At 34.2% G+C, this 17,431-nt stretch overlaps 1 protein-coding gene across 6 annotated transcripts in view; it reads left to right on the top strand.

The window, feature by feature from the left end:
• LOC101892654 (solute carrier family 35 member F3) overlaps nt 1-15,834 on the top strand; it is a 45,130-nt gene extending 29,296 nt beyond the window's left edge. The window contains exons 8-9 of one of the 6 annotated variants that reach the window (XR_009342393.1): nt 8,980-9,168; nt 14,958-15,057. Coding sequence is in view for 5 of the 6 variants with exons in the window: in XM_059123421.1 (XP_058979404.1) it covers nt 14,958-15,530 (573 nt within the window). In the remaining variant the exon portion in view is untranslated. Of the gene's footprint in view, nt 1-4,480; nt 4,507-8,464; nt 8,528-8,979; nt 9,169-14,957 lie in introns of all 6 variants that reach the window. The other 5 variants (XM_020034712.2, XM_059123420.1, XM_059123421.1 and 2 more) reach the window with 5 other exon arrangements.
• The last annotated feature ends 1,597 nt before the right edge of the window (nt 15,835-17,431 follow it).

The raw sequence follows: 17,431 nt of genomic DNA, 5'->3' as shown, positions 1-17,431 counted from the left end.
AATAAGAATCTGTTTTTGTTTTTTGTGAAAAGAAAGGAATTAAAAAAATTTAATTCAAAACTATTTTCTATGGATAGGATAATATTTTTATATGCAGGTTATATTTTATAATATTCAGTTTTATAATTTAAATTATATTATTGACTATTTTTTAATGGACTCGCAAAAAGGATTGTGTTTTGAGTTTTAATATTTTATTTTTTTTTTTAATTGTCACAGTATTTGTTTTTAAATATATAACACGGTGCTACAAAAGAAATAAATAACAATAAGTAATAAAATATACACTAAAATAAAAAAAATGATACAAAGGAAATTTTATTTTTATATATTTAAAAAAAAAATGATTTAATTAAAAACTTACGCAACATGATAATATAATTTAATTAATGATTCAATATCATGAACGAAAGAAGCCATTTCCTTGATGCTACGAAATAACTAACTAACTGACTAACTGTGAAAAGAAAGCTAGAATACTGAAATTTCGGAAGAGGAGGATAGATGTACCAAAGGGTAGAGGTACCAAAGAGTTTAAATTTAATTTTACAAGCAGTTCTAAAATGATACCTAACATCTCTAATTGTACTATTTGCTATTATGTAAAATGATAGAGCTAAAAATTTGAAGAATCAAGGTTGGAAAGTAAGCCAGATGTATGAAGGTGCTTATGGAAATGTGTACTAAATATGCGAACTGTACTAAATGAGGTGAACAGATGAAGCAGGAATTTTGAAATTTTGTATTGGGATCCCTGTTGATAGTAGTTTACTGATAAAGTGGTGGTTGTGGAAATGTGTACTACATGTGCACGAAAAGTATTAAATAGTACTATACAGGGCAAGATAAAAAACTGCAACAAAGTCAAACGCCATAATTAAATTTTATTGAATGAAAGCAAAAACAAATGGAAATAGCATCATATTTTAGAATAAGTTTAGATTTCTTCGAATTGTTCAAGATTGGCACGAATTATGGCCTTCAAACCGTCACACGCTGCCCGAATGTTGTTCTGCAGAATTTTGGCCCAATCCCGGCGAAGCGCTTGCTTGAGGTGATCGACACTTTGGTTTTTTAGTGCCAACCTTGCTTTCCAAAATACTCCAGACACAATAGTCCAACGGATTGGTATCCGGAAATTTTGTGTGGCCATTTTGCGCTGGAAATGAAGCGAGGAACCTAATTTTTTAACCATTCTTGGGTGGCGCGTGCTGAGTATGATGGTGCTGCGTCCTGTTGGAATGGTCAAGGTCTGTGGCAAAAATATTTGCGCGCCCCAGACTTTAATACACCCTCCAGAATATTTTCGCGATAATATTCGACATTTATTCTGATGCCACGGTCGATTAATACGAGCGGAGAGCGACCATCGGCTGTTATGGCGGCCCACACCATCACCATGGCCGACGCTTGAGTTCTGGTGGCCAACCGAAGGTGCACAATTTCAGCTTACCTCTTTGGCAAGTAAACACGATCATTTTGTTTGTTTACAAACTGCTGGGCAACGAATGTTTTAATTAAAAACGTAAAATTTTATACTGCGATACGAAAATTATCAAATGTTACTAAATTTAGTATTCAGTAAATGTATAAAGCTAAAGCTTCATATCCGGGTTACAATTGGTTTCTAGGGTTTACATATGGAGACGTTGAAATGGTTTTGAGCAGAAAATGGATTCATTGTGCAATGATTTTATAAATATCCGTCTCGGCAAACTTTATTTTTTGATGACGTTATGATGTAAAAGGTAAACAGTTTCCTATTATTCTTTCCAAAAAAAAAAGAAATAACTTGAATAATATAAACCAGGAAGGAAAAGTCAAAAGTCGGGCGAGCCGACTATATGATACCCTACACCACTATGCATATTTAGTACAGCTCCCGTAACAAAATAATTTATTTGAAGTAGATCATACAACCTATCGATTTGGCTTTAGAGCAGTTATAGTTTGGTTTCAGAGGGAACTAATATGAGGGGAACCATATCAAATTCTGAATCAATTTTCACTAAATTTGACGGAGATATTTTAAGCTTTTATACTTTTGCTTTAGAGTGCATGATAAAATTCGAGAAGGACTATATTAATAAAAATGTATAAATATATTGTGTTGGTATTAGCTATTTTTTGCACATTAAATCTTAAATCGGATTAATGATATATATGGGAGAAATATGCAAATCTTAGCCGATGTTGATAAAATTGGGCAAAGTTATTTCCGAGCTTTTAAGATATCTGGTACCAAATATAATTTTTGTTGAATGTATGTTACGAATGCGAGGGATGAAACATACATGTGAAAGGTATATCTATATCTGAACCGATTTTTACCCCATTTAATATATTTGCTTCTAGACCGAATTCGATCAGATGTGCCAAAATTCAGGTCGTTTGGACTGATATTGGCAATTTAGTGCACAATTAACCCGAAATCGGTTTAAGATATATATGGGAGCTATATCCAAATCTGAACCGATCTTGACAAAATTCGATACATTTATTTCAGAGCTATATCTGATATCTGGTACCAAAGATCATTGTTGTGGAATGCATATTACACGTGTGATGGACTTTAAATCCTAAATCGGATAAAATTTATATGGTAGCTATAGCTATATCTGAGCCGATTTTCTCCAGATTTGATGCATTTGCTTCTAGACTGAATTCGGTGGGATGTATCAAAATTTAGGTCATTAGGACTTATATTGGCAATTTGGTGCACCGATTATCACGAATTTCAATGGAGTGCGTCCTTGGGCCAAACAAATACAGACTACTGCAAACTATAGAAATACAGCCCTGAGGCTATTCCCGCTTCCTTCTTCTTCCAATAATTGATTTTGAAAATATTTTGTTTTTATACCCTCCACCATACTATGGAGGGTATATTAATTTTGTCATTCCGTTTGTAACTCCTCGAAATATTCATGTCAGACCCAACAAAGTATATATATTCTTGATCAGCGTAAAGTTCTAAGACGATTTAGCCATGTCCGTCTGTCTGTCTGTCTGTTGTAATCACGCTATCTTTCGAACAAATTGAGATAGAAGGCTAAAATTTTGCACACATGTATATTTTCCCAGTAGGCAGGTTAAGTTCGTAAATGGGCCATGAATCATATAGCCCCCATATAACGGTACCCCCCGATATTCGGTATTTTGATGATTTTATCGACATTGTTTACCGGAATCGTTTCAAATTTGGTATTTGAAGTTCGTAATGGATACTACATCCTAAGTCAAAAAATGAGCCATGTAGGTCCACGTCTTCATATAGCCCCCATATAACGGTAACCCCGATATTCGGTATTTTAATGATTTTAGCGACATTATTTACAGGGATTGTTTCAAATTTCGCATGTGAAGTTCGTAATGGATACTTCAGCCCATGCCAGAAGATTGTCTGTGCAGGTCCACGTCTTCGTATAGCCCCCATATAACGGTACCCCCCCCCCCCATATTCGGTATTTTGACGATTTTAGCTACATTATAAACAGATTTTTCTTCAAGTTTCGCATTTAAATATTGTAATAATTTATGACAAAAGTTACCTATGCAGGCCCAAGTCGTCGTATAAGCATTCGGTATTTTTAAGATTTTAACAGAATTTTTAACGGGTTTTATTTTTTGGAAATTGCCAAATTTGTACCAAATGGTGGAGGGTATTGAAAGTTCGCCCCGGCCGAACTTACAGCTTTTTTACTTGTTATTTTTCAAAACAATAAATACATACTTAAAATTGGCAGAAGTCGGGCACATTTAGAAAAAAATTGTAATCAGCTGGTAGCTGTACCTTACCTTTTTATTGTACCATGGTTTATACAATGAATGAAATGTTTCAAACTTTTTCATATATAAACTTTTCCAAAAAATATATATATAATTATTTCGAAAATCTGTAGCACCGTGTTATATTTATATGTTGATTAAGATACAACTTTTTACATCGAATGATTAAATATATATATATTTTTTTTTCAATTGATTTTGTTTTGTCATGTTGTTTTCGTTTCGAAGGACAAAGAACATAAAACGGAGTGTCATAGTTGTTATTGCAAATGAAATTTTGATAGAAATTAAAAAAAAAAACACATTTCCCATTTTTAAAAAAAAGAAAAAAGATTTGCTAATATTCCCTGTTTTATGTTTGAAATTGTTTGAATATGAATTGTTTCGTTCTCTCTTTTTAACAAATTCTAATAAAATACCTAACAATTTATACAATGCATACCTGCATACATACATATATACATCCTAGAAACGAACATTTTTTTAACATCAATGATTTCTTTTATTCTCTAAATCCGTTTGTTTTTCTTAAATATATGTTTATGTGCGTGTTTGTGTTCCATGTGTGCTCTCAACCAACAACAAATATATATGAAACAAACCAAAAAAAAAAAACACCCACACACATACACATTTATCCTCCAACATATATATAATAAAAAAATGAAAACCAAAATCTTGGATATGGCAGATTTAAAGATTATACTCCTACTACTGGTACTGTTATGATAATGATCCAATTTTGTTCCATTTTTTGCAATCACTTAATATTAGCATATCAACAACCACCCACCCACCAGTACACCCAACAATTTTGAATCAACCTTTTTTGAAATGAGTAAATTTTTAGAAACCATTTTACGAATTTCGCTTTCTTCCACTTCTTCACACATTCACTCACCTTTCTCCTTCTTCTTCTACTTCGCCTTTCACCTGCTTGAAAGTAGTTTTGTAAATACAATTCCGTTAATAAATTGACTTGAAATGTAAATTTTGTAGAAGGTAAGTGAAATAATAATTTTATTCCTTTTTTAAATCTGCTAATGTTCACAGTTCTACGCTTTTTCTAAATACACCAGTCAAGTATACATTTATAGGATGCCAAAAAGGATTCAAATATATTTGCAGTTTAAGAGTTGACATTTAAACTCTGTGGCAAGAATTTTTTTTCAGATATATTTTATAATTTTAATAAACAAGTTCCTGGGGAAAATTATAATTATAATTTTTTTCCAGCCGAAAACAATTTCTAAATAGATGATACATTTTCTGACACAATTTTTGTATAATTTGCTCTGATAGATCATTTGCAGATGAGAATCTAAGAAATACCGTGTGCAACACAAAACAAGTAAGCAAAGGCCATAGTCGTGCGGTACCGACCATGTGATACCCTATAGCACTGCAATACGTTAGAAGCCCCCATTTTGGAAGATTTAGCTTTTGAAATGATCATCATAGAGCACTGCACTGTTGTTGTGGTCCATTTTACAGCTAAATATAATCCAATGGTTATCCAAAATGCTAGACTTAGCTTCGCTCTCCTTAACTCTCTTCTGATGCAAAATTTCGTGTCGAATGGTTTCAATTGTCTGACCAGAAAAATTTATCTGTTTTGATTCATTTGAACCCTAAAAATTTTGCGATAATGTCCAAATGCACGAGGCCTCTCTGTATCTCCAAATACAGGCTTATCCATATGATTTGCTTGTCTACGAAATTTGGCTGTATTCGTCAACGAAATCAGCATAAAAAAACCAGAAGTTTGTGCATGTATTTCGGCTGTAAGTTATGTTCGGTGTTTCGGTTGATTGGAAGTATTTTTTTCCCACAAAAGTAATGGTTCATTTTGCCCACTATCCTAAACTCTTACTTGATGCGAGATTTCGTGCCCTTTGGTATCTATTTGTGACCTTTATAAAGGCTGCAAATTCAGGAACATTTTTAGTTGGTGGTCCATTTAAACTCCTAAATATATTGCGGACATCTTTGAAAACAGTAGGTTTAATCCTTTTAACCCTACCCAATAGGCCTAACCCTACTCTTATGAAAAATTTCCTGAGGATCGGACGATAATTCCAATTGAAAAAATCGCATTTTTAAAATATATGAACATCATTACTGACATCTTTATATATATATATATATATATATATATATATATATATATATATATATATATAGTATATATATATATATATATATATATATATATATATATATATATATATATATATATATATATATATATATATATATATATATATATATCCATCTCCATTTATATATCTCCAATTTAGGTCTTCATATATCAGTACCTCCTAATGTTCGGTATTTTTGTGATTTCAGCGACATTATACACCGGGATTGTTTCAAATTTCGTATTAAGAGTTCGTATAGCGAACTACAGTCTATGACAGAAAATTATCTATCCAGGTCTCGATATATTCGATATTTTGACGATTTTATACGATTTTTATACCCCCCACCATACTATGGAGGGTATATTAATTTTGTCATACCGTTTGTAACTCCTCGAAATACTCATGTCAGACCCAACAAAGTATACATATTCTTGATCAGCGTAAAATTCTAAGTCGATTTAGCGATGTCCGTCTGTCTGTCTGTCTGTCTGTCTGTCCGTCTGTCTGTTGTAATCACGCTATCTTTCGAATGATTGAGATAGATGGCTAAAATTTTGCACACATGTTTATTTTTCCAGTAGGCAGGTTAAGTTCGTAAATGGGCCATGTAGGTCCACGTTTTCATATAGCCCCCATATAACGGTACCTCCCTATATTCGGTATTTTGATGATTTAAGGGACATTTTTCACCGGCATTGTTTCAAATTTGGTATTTGAAGTTCAAAATGGATACTACACCCTAAGACAGAAAATTGTCTGTGCGGGTCCAGGTCTTCGTATAGCCCCCATATAACGGTACCTCCCGATATTCGGTATTTTGATGATTTTAACGACATTATTCACCGGAATTGTTTGAAAATTGGTATTTGAAGTTCGTAATGAATACTACAGTCTAAGATAGAAAATTGTCTGTGCAAGTCCATGTCTTCGTATAGCCCCCATATAACGGTACCTCCTGATATTCGGTATTTTGGTGATTTTAACGACATTATTCACGGGAATTGTTTCAAATTTGGTACTTGAAGCTCAAAATGGATACTACACCCTAAGACAGAAAATTGTTTGTGCAGGTCCACGTCTTCGTATAGCCCCATATAACTGTACCTCCCTATATTCGGTATTTTGATGATTTTAGCGACATTATTCACCGGAATTGTTTCAAAATTGGTATTTGAAGTTCGTAATGAATACTACAGTCTGTGACAGAAAATTGTCTGTGTGGGTCCAGGTCTTCGTATAGGCCCCATATATCAGTACCTCCCCATATTCGGTATTTTGACGATTTTAGGTACAATACCCACCGAAATTATTTGAAATGTGGTATTTGAAGTTCGTAATGGATGCTACAGGCTGTGATAGCATATAAGTTTGTCTATGCTGGTCCAGGTCTTTGCACAGCTCCAATTTAACGGCACCTCCTTATATACGATAATTTGATGATTTTAGCTACATTATTCACCGTTTATTTCAAGTTTCCAATTTGAATATGGTAATGGCTTATGACAAACAATGCCTATGTATGTCCACGTCGTATAGACCCCAATATAACGGCTATATTCGGTATTTTTAAAATTTTAACAGAATTTTTTAAGGATTTTATTTTTTAAAAATTTTCCAAATTCGTTGCAGGGTATTAAAAGTTCGGCCCGGCCGAACTTAGTGCTTTTTAACTTGTTATATGATACAATTATCACCGAAATGCTTTGAAATTTCGTATTTGAAGTTCCTAATAGGTACTACTGTGACATAAAATTATCTATGCAGGTCCAGGTCTACATGTTCGGTATTTTTAAGATTTTAACTACATTATTTAGCGGGGTTTTTTCAAGTTTCGTATTTGAATATTGTAATGACTTATGACAAAAGTTGCCTATGCAGATCCACGTCTTCATATAGACCCCAATATAACGGCTATATTCGGTATTTTTAAGATTTTAACCGAATTTTGAACAGTTTTTTTTTTTGAAAATTTACGGCCCGGCCGGAATTACTGCTTTTTACTACTTTATTTTCCGCTGACTAAGTAGCTGGCACTTACTAGTCCATTGAAAAAAAATATTCTACTGCAAATTTATGAATCCTTAGAATATTAAATATTTATAATAGCTAACACAACACTTTGCACAATCTCTTCAAAACGACTATAAAAAAAACTAACACAACTTATTTTGTCTTTTAACAATTTGGCAAAATCACTATAACTACTAATGACACTCTAATTTCTGTTGGAAACTTCTTTAATATTTAATTTTCATTAAAATTCTGTTTCAGTTACCGGTTCGATTAAGTTTTTCTTCTTTCGTTTTTTTTTCTGTAGACAATTTATGATGTAGTCATAGAAAATGTTATAACCAAAAGCTGAAACAAAAAATCATCTTTTAAACACTAATCTTTAACTGTGGCTTCTAAATCTCCTCTTCTATTTCACTTTTCCTTGTAAAAACCAACAAAAAAACAATAACCAAATCAATTGGATTTCTTTAATGCTTAAATATCACCAAACATTTCCTACAAACTAACAAACAAATCAGTCGTCCTGCCTTTTGCAGGCGTGACGTTGTGGTGGCGTCACCGCCCACCAGATAGACAGCCAGGTATTGAAAATGATGAACGTAACAAAAAAAAAAAAAAAAAATACAATAAAAACGAAAACGAACAAAACAACTATCACAAATTTTAAAACTCAAAACCACAAATGCAAATTACAAGTCAATGCAACAAAAGAATGCCAATTTTTTGCTCAAAAAATGTATAGTTTTAAAAAAAAGTAAAAAAAAAACAAATGAAAAAAAACGATTTTTTTAAAAAAATAATTATTAGAATATGGACTATATGTGGGTAAACAAAAGAATGGAAATGGTAAGTACAAAATTCATTAAAAAAATACCAAAAACACGCATCAAGAAAACACTTTTTTTCGTTCAGATAGTCAGGGTTCTTTTTAAGTTAGGGAATTCTATATTATTTCTCAAATTATTTTAATTGTAAAAACTTATAAATTTTTGATATTCTTTTCTGTATATTATTGCAATATAATTTTTTCCAGATCCCAACAGATTTATGCAAAACAAAAATATTATGCCGTTAATGTTCATGCTTATGCTTAAAAAATAAAGTGATTTTAAACTTGAAAAAATAATAATAAAATTAAAAAAATATATATGTATATTTAAGCAGACATGACTTGTTTTACATAAACAATTATTTTTGTCAAGCCAAGCCTTTAAGTTGAAGGGTGAGCTTTACCAATGTAAATCTACTTTATAAGCTATAATTTTTAAATAGAAATTTCCATAAATTATTTAAATCTTTCAAATAACGAACGGCTTGTGTAAATATTATTTAAGAAAAAGCTTTAGCAACCGAATTTAAACCATGTATAGCTTTTAGAAGAATACTACTCTGTGGGAAAAAAAAGTTAGAAATATAATTTGGAGGTCACAAGTGCTTTGTTGAACTTTGTCTAAATTTTGCACAATTTTCACGGATCCTAGAATTCATTTCGATATATATATAGTTATAGCTACGTCTGAACCGATGTTTACCAACAATTGAAGCAATTGCTTTTAGGCTGAATTCTTTCGGAAGTGCGAAAAATTCAGTCCATTTAGGCTGATATTAGACACTTAGTCCACTTAAGCATTTGGAGCCATATCCAAATCTGAACCGATCTTCAAAAAAATCTTTAACACTTACTTTTGAGCTGTATTTGATATCTCGTACAAGAGATTATTGTTGTGAAGAGCATATGCGCATGTGAGGGACTTTAACACCAATAATAATAATAATTTTTACATTTTTTGTTTTTTAATTTTATTGAATGAAAGCAAAAAATGTCGGAAATAGCATCAAATTTTAGAATAAGTTTAGATTTCTTCGAATTGGTCACCTTTGACACGAATTATGGCCTTCGAACGGCCAATTAAAACGTCACACGCTGCCCGAATGTTGCTCTGGGGTATTTTGGCCCATTCCCGGCGAAGCGCTTGCTTAAGGTGATCGACACTTTGGTATTTTTTAATGCCTACCTTGCTTTCCAAAATACTCCAGACACAATAGTCCAACGGATTGGTAAACGGAGATTTTGGTGGCCATTGTGCGCTGGAAATGAAGCTAGGAACCACCATTCTTGGGTGGCGCGTGCGAGCGAAGAGCGACAATCGGCTGTTATGGCGGCCCACACCATCACCATGTCCGGCGCTTTGTTTCTGGTGGGCAACAGAAAGTCCACATTCTCAGCTGACCTCTTTGGCAAGTAAACACCGTGTAAACAGCTCTCTGAGGAGTGGCTTAGAAATGACAGCAGTCTGAAGTTGGTTGCAGTTTTTTCATCTCACCCTGTATATGGGAGCTAAATCCAAATCTTATCCGATGTCGATAAAATTTGACAGATGTATTTCTGGTACCAAATATCATTCGTGTGGAGTGCATATTACGAATGTGGGGGACTTAAACACCAAATCCCATGAAACACATATATGGGAGCTATAGATTTATCTAAACCGGTTTTCCTCGAATTTGAATTAATTGCTTCTACACTAAATTCGGTCGGATGTGCTAAAATTCAAGTCATTTGCACTGATATTGGCCGACTGGTGCACAATTAACCCGAAATCGTTTGAAGATATTTATGGGAGCTATATCTAAATTTGAACCGGTTCTCAACCGATTTTTGGTCACCCTAATAAGCACAAAAAAGGAAATACATCTTGATCAATCTGTGGAAGGACACGAGGTTCATGAAGGGGGCTAAATCCGAAAAAGACGCACTGGCTGTACAGAAGCGTATTCTGGAGAGCAATGGATAAAATGTGTAATATTTTTTTTGCAGAAAGTCCAATAATGTGTAGCCTAGGCATCAGTGGGCCAATGAGGACTACACCAAAAAGGACATTCTTTATATAAACTTAATAGAAATTCTCATTAGGGATGAGGCAGCCATCGAAGATACATGGTTAAAAGCGATGGAAGAGTGGAACAATGAAGGTCACAGCACTTACCATCCAACAGTTATACAGGCCACAATGGGAGAATCAAGAAGAATTAGAGAAGGGGGCCAGACCTTTTTATAAGGGATCTGGGGACGGTAATCTCTCTCCGCCTACTGAACTAAACTAGGGATTTCCAGGCGGAAATTCATGCAACTTTTATATAAGCTTAATAGAAATGCACATAAGGGATGAGGCACCCATCGCAGATATAAGGTTGAAAGCGATCGAAGAGTGGAACAATAATAGTCACACCACATACCATCCAACTGTTGGATACAGGTCACAATGGGAGAATCAATAGACATTTTTGACATAATACCAAAAGAGAAATTAGTTGCACAGTGCGGATGGTTCAAAGTTAGGGTAGATAAGAGGGCCAGACCTATTTGTAGTGGAACTGGGGACAGCAATCTGTTATCAGAACAATAACATGCACTACAGTTAAGTCAAGAACTGTATTGAACAAAATGACAAAAAAAATGCCAGAGGTTTAAGAGTCATTTGAGTGAAAAATGCGAACACACGCAAATGAAATAACGCCACTGTCACAGTTCTACCAGCAAAACTCACATCATTCCGAAGTTCAGGCTTGCCCCTCCTTTCAACCTAACCTAAACTAATCGCAGACACATAATAGACCTTATTTTCTATTCACAAATTCAACAGAGAACATTACATTCAATCTTACTGAGCCTATATCTCAGTTATAGAGATAACTGAGCATATCGATAGTTCTGTGTGTGTCATAAATTTTCTCAATTTTCAATCCCTCTCAAGAGTATGTAAAATATTTTGAACATTGTTTTTGTTTTCATTACTGGGAATCATTAAAATATGTATAAAAAAAAATATATATGCTACTGATATTGAAAATCTTCGTTCGTTTTCATTACAACATTGGTTCACTATTAAGCCTTAGTCTATTAAGAAGTATTTCAGCAGCGGTGCTCAAGAAGAAATATCTCTTTTCAGTCAAATTTCTCTTTTCTAATTTAAATCAAGAACAAAACAGTGTTAAGTCATTATTTATACAAATATTTTTTATCCATTTGCTTTATAAATTATTTTGGCAAACATTCCTGTTTAAAAACAATTAAATAGAACCGTAAAATATAAAGAAAAACAGAATTTTAATTTTCTCTTAAATTATCTCTTTTTTCTCTTCATGTTCTAGAACACGGTTTTGAGCACCGCTGATTTAAGGGTCTATTAAAACTCTTAAGTATATATTAGTTTTAATTAAAATCAACAAAGTTCAACCAAGCTCTTTACAATGTCCCACGTCTAACCTACAGAGTAGTGTAAATTTCCAAAATGTTTATTATCTCTTGAACCTTCCCTTCTCTGAAAATTAACAACAGCAAATGTATCTCTCGAATGATATTAGTAAATGTGTAAGCTATTTTTTGTATTATTCATAGCTCTCTTTATGCCTCTCTCTCTATCTATTACTCTTTGTACCTGTCCACTAGACTGTTGTAACGTTATAACGTTGTGGCGCTTTTTATTATAACTATTGCTAATGCTGCTTCCTTTCCAGTTACCAACTAATGTGACCTGACACCTAAGTACATATCTCTAATGCCTTGATGCCAGAAGCTTACCTTTATTGCAAATCTTAGTTAAAAGTCAATTGTTTATTCAGCTTTTTTGAAACTCAACTGTATTTATATAAGCTACTCTCTTTCTCTAACATATGATTTTCTGCTCCCAAAAAGTAATTGAACACGCGCTTTCAATAGATCACTGCTTTTAACAAGAATTTAATTTTTTAGATTTACTTCCTTCAAACTTGATTTAATTTGATACTCTTCATTCACCTATTCTAACAACTTTTGTATTATATTTATTTTTATCAGTAAAAAAACAAAAAAAAATATCCGTAAAAAATTCTGCAAATGTATGAGAATAGAAATCAAATGCAAACAAATTATTTAGTAAAATGAATTAAGCAAAATGTTGAAATAAGTTGTGAATTAAAGGGAACATAAATCGAGACAAATTTGAATTTGCACATAATACCTTTATCATGCGACGGATGCCCGTGGGCACATGGAGATTGTAAATAACGCATAAGCTCCCAGGGGCTCCCTATGAATGCAATTATCTCCTGTAAGTGTCCGTGTTGAAAACCAATCTATATGATATTTCATGTTACCAATGAAAAGCAAAATATCCTTAAAAATCATAAAATAGGGTCCAATGCTGTGCTATATATCATGGTTACAAATTTCTTTCTTATAAGCAAATTTGATTTGAAAAATTTTGTCGTTTGACACAAATTTAGGATTTTCGGAGATTTTTACAAAGTTTTGAAACGTTTCAATTCAACAGTCGAAAATGTAAACAAATAATTTCTATATAAAATACAGAAATTTATACCGCAATTTTTATAAAAAGTATTATACTTAGATATACAGGGTGAGATAAAAAAACTGCAACAAAGTCAAACGCCATCATTTTTACTTTTTATTTTAATTTTTGATTTGAATGTAAGCAAACAATGTCGGATATAGCATCAAATTTTAGAATAAGTTTAGATTTGTTCGAATTGGTCCCCATTGGCACGAATTATGACCTCCAAACGGCCAATTAAAACGTCACACGCTGTCCGAATGTTGCTCTGCGGTATTTTGGCCAACCTTGCTTTCCAAAATACTCCAGACACAATAGTCCAATGGACGCTGTACGCTTCTCCGGATACCGGAGATTTTTGTGGTCATTGTATGCTGGAAATGAAGCGAGGAAACTCATTTTGTAACCATTCTTGGGTGGCGCGTGCTGAGTACGATGGTCCTGAGTCCTGTTGGAATGTCCATGATCTGCGGCAAAAATATTTGCGTGCCCAAGGCTTTAACACACCATCCATAATATTTTCGCGATAATATTCGGCATATATTCTGATGGTAATATGAGCGGAGGGCGACCATCTGCTGTTATGGCGGCCCACACCATCACCATGGCCGGGGCTTGAGTTCTGGTGGCCAAACGAAGGTGAACATTTTCAGCTGACCTCTTTGGCAAGTAAACGTGATCAGTTTGTTTGTTTACAAACTGCTGGACAACGAATGTTTTCCCATCGGAGGAAACCAAATTCGGCAGTTCACCACTTTCGGCCAAGCGAAGCAACTCTTTAGCTCCTTTGAGTCTATTTTCTTTCCGTTGCGGCCAAGCGAAGCAACTCTTTAGCTCATTTGAGTCTATTTTCTTTCCGTTGCGGTGTAAGTTCTTGCACTTTTTGGAATTTCAATGGCTTTACCCCGAGCTTATTTTTCAATATTTGACGAATGGAATATTGAGATATGTTCAGCTCACAAGCCATTTTTCGGCTACAAGTCGCTTCTTTACTTTTCGAACCATTTCTGCTAATGTTGCTGTTTTCTTCCGTCCACTTCCTTGACGTCAGGCTACGCTATCAGTATCACGGTAACGAGCGATGGTACGAGACACAAAGGATTTATTCAAATTCTCAGCAAAATGCTTTTGTACGCTTCTAAATACTATAATGAGCTGTCACTGGAATAATGTTAATGAATAATGTGGCTTAGAAATGACAGCAGTCTGAAATTGGTTGCAGTTGTTTCATCTCACCCTGTATACTTTTATACATCGCAATAGAAGAGAGAATTTCAACAAAATGTGAAGAGAGGATTACATTTACCACCACCTCGTTAGTAAAATGTTGCAAATATGCCATTTTCCAAAAATTGAAAAATTATTGTAACTTTCCCGCCCTATTCTACCTACCCTGCCATATTAACTTTCAAAACGCTTTTATAAGTGTCTCATAAAGGTACCCATTTGCGTTTGACAACAAATCCTTTAAATAACACAACAGCTTACTTCAACATGCTTAATTTCATATTATTATATATTTCTAGGGCTCTAACATCTTATTGCAATTATTTAGAGTACTAACTTTTGTAAATTACAATAACTACAAGATTTACTAATACTTGCTTTTTTTCTTAATTTATATTTCCAAAACTGTCAAAAAAAAAAACAAAAAAATATGTAAAACCATCAAATATAGATGGGGTCGAGGTCCTCGCCACGGTTCGTTAGCCGGTCATCATCCCACCATTATCGATTATCGGACGGGATACATAAGGTCCCATCTTCGGTCACCCTCTGGCCGTGTGAGATGACTGATTTGTCGCCAACTGGGTTTCTACAGCAACAAAGCAATCATAATACAACAGGTACAACAACTACAACCGCCAGCAGTAGTAGCCGACATCAGCAGCAGCAACAACACCACCTCCATCATCATCATCATCATGGTGGTCATGTCCCACACGGACATGGTCATTTGTATTCAAGCCTATCGCTTTCATCTTCCGGCGGTGGTGGTGGCATTGGTATTCCCGGTATTGTGGGATCAACTTCGGCTGGTATTGGAGGCAGTAGTGGCGGATCTGTGCACCATGCTACAAACAGTCATAGCAGCAGCATACGTGCTCCTCCAGTTGGCAGTGGTGGTGGCCGTTTATTTTCATATTTTGGCAATGATCACGAACATGAACGTAAAAAATCTGAAACATCATTTTTCAATTTGGGTTTTCGTCGTAAATCTACAGTGGTTTATTATGCGGCCACCGACTAATCCCGCAGATGGCGAGGCAACGGCAATGGCAGCGCGGACAACTGCAATGCTCATTAAGTCCCTGATTGGCTTTATAACCATTTAATATGGCGTCGGCGGCAGGGACAATAAATTGTATCGTAATTTAAGTAAAAAAAAAGTATTGAAATAAGCACACACACACATCCATACAAATCCAGGCAATTATTATCAAATTAAAAAAAATAAATACAAAAACATTCGAAGTTAGTAAGATTGTGGATGAAAATTTAAACAATGTTTTAAAAAATATTCGTCTTTAAAAGAATCAATGTTTATTATTAAGAATATTAAAACTGATTTAAATAATAGAGAAACCCAAAGAATACTAAAAAAATGATTTCACACATACAATGAAACCAACAAATATTAAAATAAAATTTAAGCAAAGTTTCTCATTTTTCTTATATTAAAAAAATTGAAAAAAGAAACATCACCGGGAATACTCTTTTAATTTTTGTATAAAAGATACAATGGACAACAGTGAACCCATATAACATTAGAAGAAATGTGGCAAAAACCATCAAAATACCGAATATCGGAGGGTACCGTTATATGGGGGCTATACCAAATCATGGACCTACACATGCAAGGTTTCGCCAACAAAGCTAGAACCCATTATGACCTACAAATAACAATTTTCAAACAAATACGTGAAAAAAATGTGGCAAATTACCGAATATAGGGAGGTGCCGTTATATGGGGGCTATACCAAACCGTGGACCTATAATTACAATGACTAGCCACACGAACTGGGACCCATTATGATCTACAACTACCAAATTTTCAGAGAAATTCGTAAAAAAATGTGTCAAAAATCATCAAAATACCGAATATTGGGAGGTACCGTTATATGGGGACTATACCAAAACGTGGACCTATACATACAATGTTTCGCCACCCGAACTAGGACCCATTATGACTCACAAATACCAATTTTTAGACAAATCACTGAAAAAATGTGGCAAAAACCATCAAAATACCGAATATCGGGAGGTACCGTTATATGGGGGCAATACCAAATCATGGACCCATACATGCAATGTTTCGCCACCGGAGCTGGAAACCATTATGACCAACAAATACCAATTTTTAGACAAATCCGTGAAAAAGTGTGGCAAAAATAATCAAAATACCGAATATCGGGAGGTACCTTTATATGGGGGATATACCAAAACGTGGACCTATACATGCAATGTTTTGCCACACGTACAGGGACCCGTTATGTCCTACAAATACCAATTTTCAGACAAATCCGTGAAAAAATGTGGCCTAAATCATCAAAATACCGAATATCGGGAGGTACCGTTATATGGGGACTATACCAGAACGTGGACCGATATATCAACCATCCTAGACACAATACCAATTGCTCTGCTAAATTTTGGCGCTCTACGTCAAACAATGTGGGCTGTATCGTGATTTCAACAGACAGACAGACAGACGGAAAGACAGACGGACATCGTTAAATCGACTTAGAATTTTATGCTGATTATGAATATATACTTTATGGGGTCTACGACGAATATTTAAGGATGTAACAAACGGAATGACAAAGTTAATATACCCTCCTTTCCAAGGTGGAGGGTATAAAAAACTCTGTCGATTTAACGATGTCTGTCCGTCTGTGGAAATCACTCTAGCTTCTGAACGAAATAAAGTAAGTTGATAAAATTTTTACTCAAATGTAAATTATTTCTGCAGGACTTTTGGTATCGAAAATGGACCATGTAGGTCCATGTTTTGATGTAGCCCCCATATAACGGTACCTCCCTTTTTTCGGTATTTTGATTCTTTTAGCGATATTATTCACCGGATATGTTTCAAATTTGGTATTTGAAGTTCGAAATGGATACTACAGTCTATGACAGAAAATTGTCTGT

Source organism: Musca domestica, unplaced genomic scaffold, assembly GCF_030504385.1.
Source record: "Musca domestica strain aabys unplaced genomic scaffold, Musca_domestica.polishedcontigs.V.1.1 1, whole genome shotgun sequence".
In the NCBI taxonomy this organism is placed as follows: Eukaryota; Metazoa; Arthropoda; class Insecta; order Diptera; family Muscidae; genus Musca; species Musca domestica.
The sequence above is the reverse complement of the archived record's forward strand: the minus strand, read 5'-3'. Positions and strand labels throughout refer to the sequence as shown.